Genomic DNA, 18,655 nt, shown 5'->3' on the forward strand with positions numbered 1-18,655 from the left:
CAATGTCTTTGTTACCCATCTACCATTAGGTGCGAGGCATTGGAAAACCTCCCTGGTCTTTGTGGTTGAATCTGTGTTTGAAATTCACTGCTCGGGTGGGGGATCTTACAGATAATTGTATTTGTGGGTTACAGGGATGAGGTATTCAGAAACCATGTTAAACACTATTATTGCACACAGAGTGAGTCCATGCAACTTATTAGTTTAGTTTAGTTTATTAATTTGACCATTTAAAAACAAAAGCACACATAAAACTTAAAAGCCATACATGCACATGAATAAAATCATTGAGGATAACACACAGTAAAGTCTGGGACTTATTTCCATTGTGGTCCTCTTGTATGTGACTTGTTAAGCACATTTTACTCCTGAACTTATTTAGGCCATAACAAAAGGGTTGTATACTTATTGACTAAAGACATTTCAAAACGGAATTCCACTTTGACATTATGGGGTATCGTGTGTAGGCCAGTGACACAACATCTAAATGGAATCCCTTTTGAATTCAGGCTTTAACACAACGAAATGTGGAAAAAGTCAAGGGGTGTGAATACTTTCTAAAGGCACTGCATGGCATGACAGGGAGAGTACCACGTATTGTCAATGCACTTTGCATGAATCCATGAAAAATCTAACCCAAAAATGATATTAGGGCATTTTTTGAGGTTGCATGAGATCAAAAACGCTGCTGCAAACTCTGACGCCCTCTAATGGCATTTTCTAAACTATTCATAATATTGTATACTACCCTCATGAAGTACATTTCGGGTTTCAAAACTATAAGTACTACAAACACATGCTTAGTACTGTTAGAAAGGTAAGAACTTCATTCTTATAACCCACCAACATTTGCCAGACCCTGTACAGGACACAAAACAATCGCTCAGAGTTTAACAGGTTATACAATTCCCTTTTTGAGGGGATACTTCAGGATTTTTCGAAATGAAGCACTTTGTATTCTTCCCCAGAGTCAGATGAACTTGTGAATACCATTGGTATGTCTCTGCGTGAAGAATGTTGCTAACTACCATTAGCGCAATTGCTAACTAGCATTAGCATAATGGCTGGGCATTAATGGTAAGCACAGGGCTTCATTGCCAAAATCCCAAGGTATCCCTTTAAGTCAATTGGCTCTCTATTGGTTAAGTCAGTGGTGAAATAGAATCATTCAGACGTAACTTTGTTAGTTAAGTCCTGGAATGGGGTCTGTATCTGTGTAGAACGTGACTGAGTACCACGCTGCGATCGATGGCGCCAGCAAGCTGCTGCAGGAGAAGACTGAGGCACTGTCCCTGGCAGACAGAGACCTAGTCCAGAGAGCCCAGGACCACGCAAAGGATCTACAGAGTCAAGCTACAGAGCTGGAGTAGTGAGTAGTAGTGATGTCATATAGTAATGATCTCCTAATGGCATCCCTCTAATGCACATCACATTGTAGAACCAAACAACCAACTGCTAAACATGACTCGATTATCCACTTTATTCCATTATAAAGCACACTACATTCAAGAACAAAACCACCACTGAACATTATTCAAAACTGATCAACAATCAATCACACTTTACTTGAAGCACAAATGAGTAGTACAGTAGTAGTATCACAGTTAAAAGCAGGCCAACACTACAGCTATGTTCTTTACCCTTAATGCCTTACAAAGATTCCAACTAGACCTTGACGTTGTTGTACGTTTCTTTCCACCCAGTGACCTGAAAGGCAGCGATGCCAACGGATTCGTGCAGAAGGCTCTGGTTGCAGCCAATGTGTACAACAACATAGTCCAGTACATCGAAGAGGCCAACATCACTGGACTGACAACACTGGATTTAGCAACAAGAGCTGAGGATGTAGGTTGTCCAAAATGCGCAGCAGTTAGCTACATTAGCTACATACAGTATTTAGGCTAATATAGAGTGGTTTTCAATTGATAAGCTAAAACTGTGCTGTCTATGGCAGGCCACCAACGGGATCAACACACAGCTGGGGTTCCTGAAGACCCAGAGAGACAACATCTTCAAGGAATCTATTTCATTGCATTCTGAGCAACTTGGTATGACATTTTTTAGATTGGGCATTGTCTGGTTATTTTTAGACTAGACTGTACGGGTTCTCCTCGATGATTCATGTGTGAATTGTGTCAACAGAGGTTGAAACTGAGGTTCTGGACAAGATTAAATATATTGAGGAGACCAAGGAGACCATGGATGACAACACCAAAAAACTAGAGGAAGTACTGAAAGACATCAAGGAAATTGAGTCAGGTAAAACACATTCTTGTTCTGGACCATAGCCTATCTAGGGTCTCTGACATGCACATCATTGTATTCACTGCCATTCACTGCTCTCCTCATCTCAGTACTGAATTTGTTGTTCTGAATTCCACTTTGATCTTCCAGGCAGAACCACCAAGCGTCTGGAGCTCACCAGGGAGGTGGCTGAAGGCACCCTGAACCGCTCTGTGGAGGTCCTGCAGACCATCACCCCCATCCACGAGAAGGTGGAGGAGTGGGCCACCAACATGAAGAACCAAGATTACTCTGCTGCAGCCTTTGACCGTGCTGTAGTCTCTGCTGGGAAAGCAGGTACAGTATAGTCATCAACACTTCTACAGTATTTCAATCCTCGACAGAGAAGACTAAATGACTAAGCATTACCCTCAAACTAGTAAGTGGTAATCCTCTCCATCCATGGTGGGGTTTTCAGTTGAGAACCTGTCTGAGCTGGTTCCTGAGCTGCTGGACAAGCTGCGTGTCATTGAGAAGAAGCCAGTGAACAATGTGACCACCAACATCATGAGGATCAGAGAGCTCATCGCCCAGGCCAGGAGTGTGGCCAAGAAGGTCAATATTATCACCTATCACCACCAATGAAAAACCCTGTACAGTCTTGTGTTACTATAATCCCAAGTCTTGTTCATAATCGAGTCCTGTATGACACAGATACAGTGCCTTCGGAAAGTATTCAGACCCCTTGACTTTATCCACATTTTGTTAAGTTACAGCCTTATTCTAATATTGATAAAATAGTTGTTTTCCTCATCGATATACACACAATACCCCATAATGACATTTCTTTAATCCATTTTAAAATAAGGCTGTAACGTAACAAAATGTGGAAAAAGTCAAGGAGTCTGAATACTTTCTGAAGGCACTGTATATCATGTTTTGTTACACCATACTGTAGGTCCAAGTGTCCATGAAGTTCAACGGTCAGTCGTCGGTTGAAGTGCAGCCCCACATCAACGTGGCAGACCTTAAGACAGTGACCACCATCAGTCTGTTCATCAGGGTGGACCCAGATAAGGACCCTATTGAGGACCGCTTCATCTTCTATCTGGGAGACAGAAACGTGAGGAGGCTGGGGGGAGGGGGGGTTAGGAAATAGGGAGCTGGGCTGGTGCTGGGTTCAGATCTACTTGTCCTGCATAGCCGCCTCCTTTTGTTGTCATGCCACAACCATGGAAGTTGGCCATACAGCATCAACACATCTGGGATCAGGCTAGCATAGACCAGCATATAGCGCAACAGCCCCTGTGATAATGCTGATGTGTTTTTCTATTGTGTGCAAGAAGTGGGTGGGTTGGAGAAGGGGGTTGCAGAATGGCCCAGATCTGCTAATGATAGTTCCCAGACTTGGACCCTGAGGATGGCTTGAGATAAAAGGGCGAGAGCAGCTTGTGTGCAGATGAATGGTTTGTTGTGATCATGTGAGCAGAAGAGGCCTTTGAGACAGTTGCCTTTTTCAAAAGGTTTCCGGGAGACGCCTGTTGTGTGCGCCACTGCCGCCAAAGTCGGGGCTCATTTAACATAAATGCTGTTACCCTCCCACCCACAGGAGCTCTCCTCTCTGGGCCTCTCTGTTCTCTTTAATGATGCTGCTTACCCTGGTGATTCTGTCACTGCTGTAAATTATGCAGTGGTGTTTGTGTAAGTCTGCTTGATGCTTAGAAATGGCGCTCTGTGACCCTTCGTTGGTTTTATAAAGCAAAGATTAGGAGATTTTCCTGAATAAGATCGCAGGCAGGGATTCAATATTACAATACAGGCACTGTGCTGTATAAAACCTGTCACCTTGGTTTCTCTCCTACATATCATATAGGGTAAGAAGGACTACATGGGTCTGGCCATCAAGAATGACAACCTGGTGTACATCTACAACCTGGGAGGGGAAGATGTTGAAATCCCGCTGGGTTCAAAGCCTGTCAGCCAATGGCCTCCAGTCTTCAACCTCATCAAAGTGGAGAGGTACAGTAGTGTGTTACCTAAGCAACAGATCCAGTCGCAACAGATAGCCTGGTAGAAGATCAACTAATGCTTATTAGACAAGACATCTGTCATGTCTGTCGTCATGCCATGCATGTTTCATGAAGGACAAGCGATGACAAAGAACTTGGCTAAAGCACATACAGTACAGATTTGCAACCTTGCTAAAGGCCGTCCGTCCATTCACACAGACAGGACATCTGTCTCGTCTAACCACTCACAGGGATTTATGAGGCTGTTCTGCCCATGCAGTATGTAATGGTGTTGATGGGACTGATTATTCACGCTTCTTTGTGTCTTTGTTTTGACAGGCTGGGCAGACATGGAAAAGTGTTCCTGACTGTGCCCAGTCAGACATCCACTGACGAGCAGAAGTTCATCCAAAAGGGCGAAGCCTTTGGCACCGACTCCCTGTTCAACCTGGACCCTGAAGACACTGTCTTCTTCGTGGGTGGCGTCCCCGCTGACGTCAGGGTACGGTATCACTTTCTAACAGGATATGACATCGACCTCTGATCAGAGTTCTGTGGCATTGGCAAATGCGTAGCAGACCATTTCCATCGTACAATATTGATGTAAACTGTACTTCACTCATGAACCACTGACACAGCAGAATTGAATCAGTATTGCGATGACTCTCTATTTACTTTTTTCCTTCCAAGATTAAGATTCTGAATGTTTTGTTTTTCCTTGTAGCTTCCACCTGCACTCAGCCTAGCTCCTTTTGTGGGCTGCATCGAGTTGGCCTCTTTAAATAATGATGTCATCAGTCTTTACAATTTCAAACAGACGCACAAGATGGATGTAGTTGCTTCAACACCTTGTCCCAGGTATGACATACTGTATCTTGTCTATATACGTTTTCTGTTGGGAACATTAGATATTACCTCTGCCCTTAAAGAGTCCACGTCTCCACCTGAGGCTCCTTCAGGCAAGTCGCTTCATTTCGACTTAACTCTAACATTGTTTTCTTTGCCGTATCAGGTATAAGCTGGCATTCTCGCAGAGTCGTATCGCCAGCTACCTGTTTGACGGAACTGGATATGCCCTCATCAACAACATGGAGAGGAGGGGTAAATTTGGCATCGTCACCCGGTTTGACATTGCTGTTCGGACAGTAGCAAACAACGGCATCCTGTTACTCATGGTCACCGGGGTAAATATAGTAGCGAAAATGTCCCCTTTTATTTTTGAACAAGCAACATAGTGTCAGTCAGTGATGCAATGCTATGCCTTGCAATTCTTCAGAGAGCATAGAGAGATTTACCAATACTTTTTCTGCGTCATGTTACTTAGGGAAAAATGACTCTAGAAAAAACTGTTCAATAATTCATTCCAGGACAAGTTCTTCCTGTTAGAGTTGAAGAATGGCTTCCTACGTCTCATGTATGACTTTGGCTTCAGCGGAGGCCCGATCGTCATGGAGAGTAACTTACCTAAACTACAGATCAATGACGCAAGATACCATGAGGTAAATCTAAATCAGCCCATTGTCTTTCTGTCGGCAGGGGTGTGCCTATTAAGATGTGAATGCAATCAATTTCCTTTCAACAGTAGGCCTAATCCAATCTAAGCTGTGCTGTTCTTTTTATAGGTGTCAGTCATCTATCATTACTCCAAGAAGATCATTCTATTGGTGGACAAGAGTCACGTGAAGTCCATGGAGAATGAAAAAAAAACATTGCCCTTCTCCGATATCTACATAGGAGGGGCCCCCTCGCGCATTCTCCTCTCCAGGTGAGTCAGTTATCTAATCACACATGTGCACTTCCTCACACCAATCCAAGGACCTTAAGAGGTCTTACTTTGTAAGCATAGTTGACAATTGTAACACAATATCAACAGATTGTTACATTAGCATTAAACTGAGTACAGTTGGACGGCAGGCCCTATGTGACTATGAGCATATTCCCTCTCCCCCAGGCCTGAGCTATCCTCCCTTATGGGGCTGAAGGGCTGTGTGAAGGGCTTCCAGTTCCAGAAGAAAGACTTTAACCTCCTGGAGGAACCAGGCACTATTGGCATCAGCAGCGGTTGTCCTGAGGAGTCCTTTGTATGTACTGTAGTCCATAGCAAATGCGACTAGACAAAGCATTGGTGGTGTATACAGAATCAACTGAACTACAATAGTTGACAATGTCCCTGTTGTGTCTTGGATTCTAACAGATGTCCCGTAAAGCCTACTTCACTGGAGAGAGCTACCTGGGGTCTGCAGCAAAGATATCTCCCTTCGACGCCTTCGAGGGTGGCCTGAACTTCAGGACACTGCAGCCTACTGGTCTCCTGTTCTACCACACCGAGGGGGTATATTGATTCTTGCCTGAATTGTATTTATTTGTTTCATAAACTCAACAACAAAAGAAACATCCTCTCACTGTCAACTGCGTTTATTTTCAGCAAACGTAACGTGTAAATATTTGTATGAACATAAGATTCAACAACTGAGACATAAACGGAACAAGTTCCACAGACATGTGATTGACAGAAATTGAATAATGTGTCCATGAACAAAGGGGGGGGGGTCCAAATCAAAAGTAACAGTCAGTATCTGGTGTGGCCACCAGCTGCATTAAGTACTGCAGTGCATCTCCTCCTCATGGACTGCACCAGATTTGCCCGTTCTTGCTGTGAGATGTCACCCCACTCTTCCACCAAGGTACCTGCAAGTTCCCGGACATTTCTGGGGGGAATGGCCTTAGCCCTCACCCTCCGATCCAACAGGTCCCAGACGTGCTCAATGGGATTCAGATCCGGGCTCTTCGCTGACCAAGGCAGAACACTGACATTCCTGTCTTGCAGGAAATCATGCACAGAACGAGCAGTATGGCTGGTGGCATTGTCATGCTGGAGGGTCATGTCAGGATGAGCCTGCAGGAAGGGTACCACATGAGGGAGGAGGATGTATTCCCTGTAACACACAGCACTGTCTTAGGCATCTCACAGTAAGGACATTGCAATTTATTGCCCTGGCCACATCTGCAGTCCTCATGCCTCCTTGCAGCATGCCTATGGCATGTTCACGCAGATGAGCAGGGACCCTGGGCATCTTTCTTTTGGTGTTTTTCAGTCAGTAGAAAGGCCTCTTTAGTGTCCTAAGTTTTCATAACTGTGATCTTAATTGCCTACCGTCTGTAAACTGTTAGTGTCTTAATGACCGTTCCACAGATGCATTTTTTTAAAAAAAATTTATTTTTTTTAACCTTTATTTAACTAGGCAAGTCAGTTAAGAACAAATTCTTATTTTCAATGACAGCCTAGGAACAGTGGGTTAACTGCCTGTTCAGGGGCAGAACGACAGATTTGTACCTTGTCAGCTCGGGGTTTGAACTTGCAACCTTCCAGTTACTAGTCCAACGCTCTAACCACTAGGCTACCCTGCCGCCCCATTAATTGTTTATTGTTCATTGAACAAGCATGGGAAACAGGATTTAAACCCTTTACAATAAAGATCTGTGAAGTTATTCAGATTTTTACGAATTATCTTTGAATGACAGGGTCCTGAAAAGGGGATGTTTCTTTTTTTGCTGAGTTTGTGAGTTCCAAAGGAACTGCAAAGGAAATACAACTGTTGTTCAACTCCAAACTCTATTCCTCCTTCAGTCTGATGAGTTTACCATCGCTCTGGAGAACGGAGCAGTGGTATTGAACTCCAGGGGCACCAGAGTCAAATCACACAAGAAGCAGTACAACGATGGAATGACCCATTTCCTGGTAGCTTCAGCGAATAATGACAAGTAAGAATCCAACGTATCGTAAAAAACATCTCCCTTTATCTGGCAAGTATTTTTTTACGGATTGCCTCGCTGTCAAGCCACATACATATTTCTTCATATTTAAAAGTGTGATTTACTAGCAAAATGTATTATAATTGTTCACTGTAACAATTGACCGATAACTATCTATCTCCATCAGATATGAGCTGGTGGTGGATGACAAAGACAAGCATGAGAAGAAACGTCCGTCCTCCCCCGCCTCAGCCTCCACAGTGAGGAGCTTCTACTTAGGAGGCTCTCCCAGTAGCAGCATCAAGAACTTCACTGGCTGCATCAGCTACGCCTACATCAGCAGGTGACCTGGCCCCTCTCTCACTGCGACAGCACACAGATCACATTAAAAGTGTAATGTGTTTGACGTCATGGAGTGTAATGGTTTGCATCTAATATTAGCAAGTGAACGAGTCCAAGGTTGTACACACCTCTTATCTCTAGAGAACGTTGTTATGATAGCAAGCTCATTGGACATCTGGCTCAGGTCGGTTGGTGAAAACCTTGCTGCCTAGCTGTATCTATGAGAGGAAGAAAGCCAGGCAGAGTTGCTGTTGAGAGCCGAGTGGGAGGACATGGAGTGTGTTTCCATGGAGACAGAGTTGTGTGTGTGTAGCTCTATGGCTCTTGTGTCTTTGGCACTGAGTTGCTAGTCTCTCTCTCTCTCTCTCTCTCTCTCTCTCTCTCTCTCTCTTTCTTTCTTTCTTTCTTTCTTTCTTCCCCCCCAGACAAGACAGGGACATTGAGCCTGAGGACTTTCAGAAGTACACTGAGAATGTCCAGACCTCCCTGCAGGACTGCCCTGTGGAGCGACCGCCCGCTGCCCTGCTCTCAAAGCACAAAAACTCTGCCAAATCCAACCAGGGCCATACTAGGAAGGTAAAGAAATGAAGATCATTTAAATACATGTCATTGAACCCGAGTTTGGCTTCTAAAAGCTTACGCCTGCCGGATACAAAAGTCATCAGTATTAATTCATAAAAAATGCCTTTTCTAGTCTTAAAAGAGTCTTAAAAACACTTAAAGATGGAATCCTTAATTGGTGATACTGCCACATCCATTTGGGATAATACAATAACAAAGAAGTTACCCCAAACAACAAACACCTCGGACATCATTGCACGTGTAATTGAACAGCAGAATATGAACTGCAATGTTTTTTCCCCGTGCTGCCGGAGGCGCCATTCCCCACAATGACAAAGGCGCTGGGGCAAACAGTAGCGCTGCTTCCCCCAATTTCGATCTTTAAAGACGATACTGTATACCGAACAATAGGCATGCATTGACCCACTAACAACACTCAAATAACCTCCATTCTCTCACTAAGGTGGGCAGAGACAAGATCAACCAGCCACAAGGCCTGTTGGGACTGAACAGTGATGACCAGGAGCCAGGAGAGACAGAAGAGACACCATGCTACCTGTCCGCCAGGCCCCATGCCACCCGCCACGCCCACCACTACGGGGGTATCGCCAACAGCAGGCAGGAGTACACTGACATCCCAGAGTCCCTCGCTGAGAGGTAAGGCCAGGATAGGGAAGAACACCTGGCTTGCATCCCAAATAGCACCCTATTCCCTATATAGTGTACTACTTTTGACCAGGGCCCATAGATGTGGTAAAGAGGTCAATGGAACTCAACCAAAACAATGGAAATGCCATGGAAATGCCTGGGTTAAAGATGCTGTCTGGGAAAGATCCCCAATCTCCTCATTGCCCCCCAGCAAAATGATCCTACATGTAGGCTAGTGTTTATATGTGTATTTCACACTATGTTGAGGTACAAATCAGAGTATAATGCTTTTATGGATGTCAACCCCAACACATGTTCATGTTATCGTCACCAATCAACTGCAGTACAGTTAAAAATGACTTTGACTACCACCACCGATGTATGCTAGCTACTCTATGCTACCAGCTTATATGAACGGGAGTTAGCATTTAGCAGACACATCTCAACCTGAAAAGAGACAACTTCTAAATGTTATGCAAAAACAACCAAAGATATCCATATCAGACTTTATTAACCACATTGTGGGCCTGTTCCAATAAATCAACCATGACAGATTTGACAAATATCCACTTTGTTAGATCAATCCTGCATCCTTCCTCTATCCCCCCATGGTCTGCATTCCAATGATCTCTTCACCGCATCTCTAGGGCTCTGTATAAAGGTAGTACACTGTGAAGGGAATAGGGTGACATTTGGGACACAACCTGGGGGTACAACATAGGTGATTGGTCAAGCAGAAGTCAAGCAGAGGTCAATCATGAACCCACTCTACACATGAACTCCACTCTGTTTTCTTGGTCTAAGTACTAGTCACATGCACTTTACTCTGGGTCTCTGAGTAATGGTCTGAGTATAGTATAATTAAGCAATAAGGCACAAGGTAGTGTGATATATGGCCACTATACCACGGCTAAGGGCTGTTCTTAAGCACGAAGCAATGCGAAGTCAGCCGTGGTATATTGGCCATATACCATAAACTCCCAAGGTGCCTTATTGCTACCAACGTAATGACAGTAAAGCGTTTTTTGTGTCACACTCGTGGGTATAGGTCTGTCATAAAAAAGGTTGTTTGGATCCTGGATGCTGATTGGTTGATATGCGGGAGTTGTGGGACAACCATGACGTGTTAGTGTCATAATCCCCTCTGGGAAAAAAGCCTCTACAGCTTTATTTTCCCATGCTGCTATTTGGTTTGCAACAGTTGGATGTTGCCTTCCACTGCGCCGATGTCCAGGCACGGCGTCCTGTTGTCACGCCCTGACCATAGAGAGCCTTTTTATTCTCCATTTTGGTTAGGTCGGGGTGTGACTAGGATGGGTGATCTAGTGCATTTATTTCTATGTTGGCCTGGTATGGTTCCTAATCAGAGGCAGCTGTTTATCGTTGTCTCTGATTGGGAATCATATTCAGGCAGCCATTTCTCCACTGGTTTTTGTGGGATCTTGTTTGTGTGTAGTTGCCTGTGAGCACTCCATGACTTCATGTTTCGTTTGCTGTTTTTGTAAGTTTCCTTTATTAAACATGTGGAACCCAAATCACGCTGCACATTGGTCTGAGTATATTTCCAGTTCGTACGACGATCGTGACACCTGTATGCCTTTACTACCTGTGCAACAATGTTTAATTTTACAAATGCGGTCTCTCCCGTGCCTGTAAGCTAGCTAGCTAGCCCATAAATGAACGCAAAACTAATAATTCACCATGGAAACCGTAAACACTCAGAATCCCATTCATTCATTAACCAGAGCAGTGAGGCCTATTGGATATTTATTAAATAAATATTTATTGAAGTTATTGTCTCATCATCATTGATTATCTGCTAGCTACAAGCCAATGGCTTGTTTAGCATAGCAACGTAGAATGAAACGAATTAACGACTGGGTCAAAACATTAGAAAATAACTAACGACCAGCACGCTTGGGTAGCAACTTCAGAAACGAATGTACCCATGTTTTACTGAGAAAGTTATTCATATTTTTCTAAACCGTATTACGGTAACCATTTTATAAAAGCAATAAGGCCCTTAAACCCTTCTTAGGCCTTATTACTTAAATATACCACAGCTTTCTGCCAATCAGCATTCAGGACTCGAACCACCCAGTTTATAATGTACCTTTTACCCCCCAGGTCTCACTTCTCCCTGTCCCTGAAGACCCAGTCCTCGTTCGGCCTCATCTTTTATGCATCAGACGAGGCAGAGGACAACTACATGGCTCTGTTTCTTTCCCATGGGAAGCTGATGTACACCTTCAACCTGGGTCAAGAACAGGTCAAGGTCAAGAGCCCGGAGAAGTACAACGACGGAACATGGCACAATGTAAGTAAATATACACTATCGGTCAAAAGTTTTAGAACACCTACTCATTCAAGGGTTTTTCTAAATTGTTACTATTTTCTACATTGTAGAATAATAGTGAAGACATCAAAACTATGAAATAACACATGGAATCATGTAGTAACCAAAAAAGTGTTAAACAAATCCAAATATATTTTATATTTAAGATTCTTCAAATAGCCACACTTTGCCTTGATGACAGCTATGCACACTCTTGGCATTCTCTCAACCTGCCTCATGAGGTAGTCACCTGGAATACATTTCAATTAACAGGTGTGCCTTCTTAAAAGTTCACTTGTGGAATTTCTTTCCTTCTTAATGCGTTTGAGCCAATCAGTTGGGTTGTGAAAAGGTAGGGGGGTATACAGAAGATAACCCTATTTGGTAAAACACCAAGTCCATATTATGGCAAGAACAGCTCAAATAAGCAAAAGAGTCCATCATTACTTTAAGACTTTAAGACATGAAGGTCAATCAATATGGAACATTTCAAGAACTTTGTGCAGCCTCAAAAACCATCAAGTGCTATGATGAAACTGGCTCTCATGAGGACCACCACAGGAATGAAAGACTGCAGAGGATAGGTTCATTAGAGTTACCAGCCTCAGAAATTGCAACCCAAATAAATGATTCACAGAGTATAAGTAACAGACACATCTCAACATCAACTGTTCAGAGGCGACTGTGTGAATCAGGCCTTCATGGTCGAATTGCTGCAAAGAAACCACCACTAAAGGACACCAATAAGAAGAAGAGACTTTCTTGGGCCAAGAAACATGAGCAATGGACATTGGACAAATTTCCACCAGTCTTTTGGTTTGGAGTCCAAACTGGTTCCAACCGCCGTGTCTTTGTGAGACGCAGTGTGGGTGAACGGAGGATCTCCGCATGTGTATTTACCACCGTAAAGCATGGAGGAGGAGGTGTCGTGGTGTGGGGTGCTTTGCTGGTGACACTGTCTGTGATTTATTTAGAATTCAAGGCACACTTAACCAGCATGGCTACCACAGCATTCTGCAGCGATACAATCATTTATTTTTCAACAGGACAATGACCCAACACACCTCCAGGCTGTGTAAGGGATATTTTACCAAGAAGGAGAGTGATGGAGTGCTGCATCAGATGACCTGGCCCCCACAGTCCCCCGACCTCAACCAAATTGAGATGGTTTGGGATGAGTCAGATTGGAGAGTGAAGGAAAAGCAGCCACAAGTGCTCAGCATATGTGGGAACTCCTTCAAGACTGTTGGAAAAATATTCCAAGTGAAGCTGGTTGAGAGAATGCCAAGCGTGTGCAAAGCTGTCATCAAGGCAAAGGGTGGCTATTTGAAGAATCTCAAATATAAAATATTTTTTAATTTGTTTAACACTTTTTTGGTTACTACATGAATACATGTGTTTTTTCATAGTTTTGATGTCTTCACTATTATTCTACAATGTATAAAATAGTAAAAAATAAAGAAACCCTTGAATGAGTAGGTGTTCTAAAACTTTTGACCGGTAGTGTACTTATTCCCCATTAACCATATACTAAAATACATAACTTTTACCTCTGACACCTGTCACACATAAATAGATTGTTCTATGGGATAAGCCACTCGTTTTCAGCAGTGGCATAGTTCTACCCGACAGTGTAACAGCCCTGTCTTGTCTCTCCTCCTGCAGGTTATTTTTATTCGTGATGGGAATCTGGGCCGATTAATCATTGATGGGCTGACACTGCTGGAGGATAGAGCTCAGGGCTCCAACGTCTCCTGGCACGTCAGCAGTACCCTCTATGTGGGAGGGGTGCCACCAGGGAGGGCCCAGCAGAACATACTGGTAAGATACACCCCTTAGTGCCCAGGGCTGCATCCCAAATGGTACACTATTCCCTATGTAGTGTACTACTTTTCACCAGGGTCAAAAAGTTGTGCACTATATAGGGAATGAGGTGTAATTTGGGACACAGAGCAGGACCTTATAGCCTACTGAAGGAAAATGGAGCAGAATGTTTTTACAGTGGAAACCTGGAAACATATGAAAACCCTGGCCAAGAATGTATAAGAAGAACTAAAAAGTCAAGATCCTGAACTTTCGATAAAGAACATTATAAGAGATGTCTGGAATGATTTATGGTCCTCTAGTCTTTTCTGGCATATGTTCACACTGGGAGCCATCCAAGTATTTTCACTTCAGACTGCTGTACTCAGACGATACGTTTCCCACAGAAAACAATAAACCATCAATGTGACCCCTCTCTGGGGTCTGTTAGTGGAACATATTACCTACAGATATCTGTACTACCACCCATTTACACTTTCCTGTGCTGTATTTGTCTCCAATAGAGAAACTCTGCGTACAGCTTCACTGGCTGTGTGAAGAACTTCCAGTTGAATGGCCAATGGCTGTCCTCCGTGTCCCAGGCCTTCGGGGTGACGCCGTGCTTCGAGGGACTCTATGAGCCGGGGACATACTTCTCTGAAGAGGGAGGATATGTCGTCTTGGGTAAGACACAAACACACTTTGCCAAGCCTCTCCATTTAGCTAGGAATTAAGAAATTAATGGCATATGATTATCCTCAAGGCCCTTCTGGCTTTATACTGTGGCTGAACCCTACCAGATTAATTTGAAGTATGATACCAAAGGAAAAGCTTGTGAAACATTGATTTTCCTGCAATCTTCAGGACACACTCCATCCTATCATTGTACACGGATCCCTTTGGCAGGGTCTGGAGCTGTTTGGAAACAATGTGTCAGTTATATCACACGCCATGTCAGATTTTCTCTGGAAAGCAGACAAAACCCCTGGGCCGCTCACCAGTCACCACAGAGACGGGGAAGCAGAGAGGCTCTAGTCAGGATATCGGAATTTGATATGCCCAGTGCAGCTGTGGTGAAAATTTGGCCTGGTGGAAAAGTTGAGGGCGCAGAGGAGAGCTGCAATCTCCAAGGTCTTGGAAGCCAAGCTGCAGCTGTTTGAACGAGTGCAGAGCAATTTCACACCCTACTGTGGCTGGCTAAGTTTCACACGTGCACACGATCCCATTGGGCCGAAGTGCAGTGAAACATTCCAGGTTACAGGCGTTAAAGATGAGATTCCGAACGGACAGAGGGGCTGGTAGAGCAGACTTTACTTGAATTACTCTTTCTGTCCATCTCCCTCAAGATGACACGTTCAACCTGGGGCGGAGGTTTGAGCTGGTGGTAGAGGTGCGCCCTCGTGTGGCGTCAGGGGTACTACTGCATGTCTACACAGCAGCAGAGGAGTACTTAACGATGTATATTCATCAAGGAGCGGTAAGCGACTAATACAAAGCAATCAGTCGTAATTTGCTAATTTGCTATTAGTAGATCTTCAATGCAAGTATTGTTCTATGCTCACAGGTGGTGGTGCTGGTGAACAATGGGGTCCGTGAGTTCTTCACTCAGGTCACTCCTAGACTGGGTCTGTGTGATGGGAGCTGGCACAGGATCACAGGTAAGAGATATCTTTATTGCATTGACTGCCCCTGATTTAAACAGTATGGGACCACGGTTCATTTGCAATGATTGGCCCATGTTATGTGCAGTGGCTGACAACAATGTGTTCTGTTGTCCTTTCTGCCTCTGGTTCAGTGATCCGAGATGCCAATGTAATCCAGCTGGATGTGGACTCAGATGTCAACCATGTGGTGGGACCTCTCTACCACAGTACCCAGAATGCCAGGGCCCCTGTGTTCATTGGTGGAGCTCCAGGTCAGTGGCAAAGCCATGCATTTCAAGACGATTGAACTTCACACAAAATAGTTTTTTGCTAGACACTATCTGACATTCCAACTAACAAAACACATCCAAACTGTGAGTACTTTGGTTACAGGGTGAGGCAGCACTATCAACCTTGAGTTTGCAAAATAAAAGGAAATGTGTTTATAATGTTGTTTATTATATATCTTCCTAGAATCTCTTCTCCCAGAGGGCATTGCCACTAGGAGGGCCTACACAGGCTGTGTGAGGAACCTGACGGTGAACGAGAGCCAAGTGGCCTTCAGCAAAGCGGCCCTGGTCAGCGGGGCTGTCAGTGTGGGCTCCTGTCCAGCTGCCTAAAGGACCTGTCATAACGAATACAGCCCAGCTCTCCAGCAACACGACTGACCAAATTCTGCTTCCTAACAAGTTTCCACACTGTCAATAAAGCATGAAAAGTCATTTTCATTGTGTTTTAAATTGTCTATTCTTGTTTGATGTTAACTAGAACAATGTTTGTTTTCATTTGGAAAAGAAAATGACCCGGCAACGTAACCAACCCTCCCATATGAATTAGTTTCACATTAGAAAATATCCCCCCAAAAGAGTTGGACTGCAACATGATGTGATTAAGGACCACTGCTCATATTATTGCCAACTTAAGAAGGCTTGTAACTGTATCACCCTATGAAAAGGTATCTTCATTTTCTTAAAGGCCCAGTACAGTCAAAATGCATTGTTTATATAATATTGTATAACAGCTGATGAAACTAACACTGTAAAAGTGTGAGAACATTTTTTTATCAGTGTTATTTCCTGATAGTTGCTGGTTGAAAATACAATCTACACAAGACCTTCTAATCAGCAGGTTTGCATGGGCAGGATTTTCGTTTTTTCATGGTGACATCACCATGCAGTACAGTGATTAATAGACCAATAACAAAGAGAATTCCAAACCTCTCTGCCAATAACAGCTATTTTCTAGTTTTCCACTCCCAGACAGTACTAGCAAAATTCTTGTTTTTGCTAAAAAAGCTATTTTTGCCCATTTTAATGGAAATCTATTACAGTAATGTAGTTCATTGTTACCCAGAAATGATTTGATATATAAAAGGGCTGCATTGGGCCTTTAATCTACATTGGCAGAACTCATAAATCCACACTCCCACTCCAAAGGGATTGGTTTGGGTTTGGTTGATAGGAGCCTAAAGCATAGTTTATATTTTTGTCAGAGAGCTATGATGCACTGTAGGAGTGCAGCCAAGTCCAGTTCCAGACAATGCTTCCACCACCCTATGTTGTCATCTCAATGCTGCCACATCTGTATGTAACAAAATCGTCTTCATTGCTTTGTCACAGTGCAGTTTTTCTACTTTTTTTCTGATTAATAAAATGTATATTCTAAAATCCTTGCTGTTATTGGTTTATTCCCCTCACACACACAGAAAGAGAGAGGTCGGAAAGGAGAAAACGATGGCACGATTAGGTGTAGATCTTGGAACTAATGGCGGTGAAAGCGAGGAGGATTGGACTATGGTCCAAAAGAATGGGAAACGGGGAGAATTGAGAAGGGGCATATCGAGTTGCCAAACCTGAGGAATCCATTTGAGATATTCAATCTGGTGGAAAGAGTGATGGGTAAAGTAAATGCTGGGAGGATTATGAGAAAAGGACAGTTTTTATTTGGTGTACTTCTGAGGATAAGAAAGAGTTTATGTTGTATGGGATTATAATCATGACAGAGCTATGTGAATTTATATTTTACATTTTGTGGTCGCAAATAGAGTTTTGTGGTTGCAAGTACCATTCGCAAAATGTGTCATTTAATTTCGCACGCTTGGTATCAGGACGTGTGAAATGTTTAGCAACGGTCAAGAAAACTTTTAACTCTACATTTGAATACATTCAATAAGATTTGAAAGCATCATTTATATTCAAAATTACTGCACGTCCATTTACGACTATGAATATTCTGCTGTGAATAAAAAATACACTTGAAGATTTTGAATCTGCGCTCGCTCAGAGTTCTGTCACTGTTGTCACGTTGAAGGAAGTTTTGTCAATTTGTAGGATGAAATTTGCCAGTAAAATAATGATAGAATTAGTTCCACACATGTTATAAACTATCATGCAGAATTGAAGCGTGTAACTTTGGAAGCTCATTCAGTAACACAGACTCTGGTGATTTCTGTCCCAGGGGACTAAACTGTGCAAGTTTTTGTTCAATTTAGACCACAATTAGTTGAATGAGGTGTTAGTGAAGTACTGGAACAAAAACCTATACACAATTTCCCTTTGTTAGTCTATGCAGGTTCGTCATATGATTTCTAGGCATGTGGTGGAGATGAATACAACAATACTCCAAGGCAGGCCCCAGTATTCAGTGGTTGTGGCAGCATGCTGCTTTCTAGTGATCTTACTCCCTCTCCACCTAAAATGCAATAACAAAAACATGAATAACAATATGCCTATAAGTCAGTAACTTCGCAAAACTAAACAGTCACACGGAACCTAAACCGGCTGAGCGCGGGCACCATCACGCACGAATGTATTTTGTCCCCCCCCACGCCAAACGCGATCACGACACGCAGGTTAAAATATCAAAACAATTATAATATCTGAACCAATTATATTAATTTGGGGACAGGTAGAAAAGCCTTAAACATTTATGGCAATTTAGCTAGTTAGCTTGCACTTGCGAGCTAATTTGTCCTATTTAGCTAGCTTGCTGTTGCTAGCTAATTTGTCTTGGGATATAAACATTGAGTTGTTATTTTACCTGAAATGCACAAGGTCCTCTACTCTACCAATTAATCCACACATAAAACGGTCAACTGAATCATTTCAAGTCATCTCTCTTCTTTCCAGTCTTTTTATTCTCTTGACTTTATATTGCAATTGGAAAATGTCATAAATTTGATGCATTACCACCACTGACCTCGTTCGTCTTTCAGTCATCCACGTGGGTATAACCAATGAGGAGATTGCATGTGGGTACCTGCTTCTATAAATCCATGAGGAGATAGGAGAGGCAGGACTTGCAGCGCGATCTGCGTCAGAAATAGAACTGATTTCTAT

General features: G+C 43.2%; 1 protein-coding gene across 1 annotated transcript in view; it reads left to right on the top strand.

The window, feature by feature from the left end:
- The window catches only part of LOC112217524 (laminin subunit alpha-4), a 30,606-nt gene extending 13,622 nt beyond the window's left edge, over positions 1 to 16,984 (top strand). The window contains exons 15-40 of the mRNA XM_024377856.2: positions 1,221 to 1,369; positions 1,704 to 1,845; positions 1,955 to 2,048; positions 2,143 to 2,259; positions 2,395 to 2,580; positions 2,702 to 2,838; positions 3,182 to 3,346; positions 4,097 to 4,242; positions 4,572 to 4,734; positions 4,957 to 5,090; positions 5,245 to 5,416; positions 5,600 to 5,731; positions 5,855 to 5,997; positions 6,184 to 6,313; positions 6,427 to 6,564; positions 7,861 to 7,994; positions 8,173 to 8,328; positions 8,753 to 8,903; positions 9,352 to 9,545; positions 11,664 to 11,853; positions 13,537 to 13,692; positions 14,199 to 14,358; positions 15,021 to 15,151; positions 15,239 to 15,332; positions 15,470 to 15,589; positions 15,792 to 16,984. Of these exons, the coding sequence (XP_024233624.1) occupies positions 1,221 to 1,369; positions 1,704 to 1,845; positions 1,955 to 2,048; positions 2,143 to 2,259; positions 2,395 to 2,580; positions 2,702 to 2,838; positions 3,182 to 3,346; positions 4,097 to 4,242; positions 4,572 to 4,734; positions 4,957 to 5,090; positions 5,245 to 5,416; positions 5,600 to 5,731; positions 5,855 to 5,997; positions 6,184 to 6,313; positions 6,427 to 6,564; positions 7,861 to 7,994; positions 8,173 to 8,328; positions 8,753 to 8,903; positions 9,352 to 9,545; positions 11,664 to 11,853; positions 13,537 to 13,692; positions 14,199 to 14,358; positions 15,021 to 15,151; positions 15,239 to 15,332; positions 15,470 to 15,589; positions 15,792 to 15,937 (3,780 nt within the window). The 3' untranslated portion in view covers positions 15,938 to 16,984. The remainder of the gene's footprint in view (positions 1 to 1,220; positions 1,370 to 1,703; positions 1,846 to 1,954; positions 2,049 to 2,142; positions 2,260 to 2,394; positions 2,581 to 2,701; positions 2,839 to 3,181; positions 3,347 to 4,096; positions 4,243 to 4,571; positions 4,735 to 4,956; positions 5,091 to 5,244; positions 5,417 to 5,599; positions 5,732 to 5,854; positions 5,998 to 6,183; positions 6,314 to 6,426; positions 6,565 to 7,860; positions 7,995 to 8,172; positions 8,329 to 8,752; positions 8,904 to 9,351; positions 9,546 to 11,663; positions 11,854 to 13,536; positions 13,693 to 14,198; positions 14,359 to 15,020; positions 15,152 to 15,238; positions 15,333 to 15,469; positions 15,590 to 15,791) is intronic.
- The last annotated feature ends 1,671 nt before the right edge of the window (positions 16,985 to 18,655 follow it).

Source organism: Oncorhynchus tshawytscha, linkage group LG18 (assembly GCF_018296145.1).
Source record: "Oncorhynchus tshawytscha isolate Ot180627B linkage group LG18, Otsh_v2.0, whole genome shotgun sequence".
NCBI classification, from domain to species: Eukaryota; Metazoa; Chordata; class Actinopteri; order Salmoniformes; family Salmonidae; genus Oncorhynchus; species Oncorhynchus tshawytscha.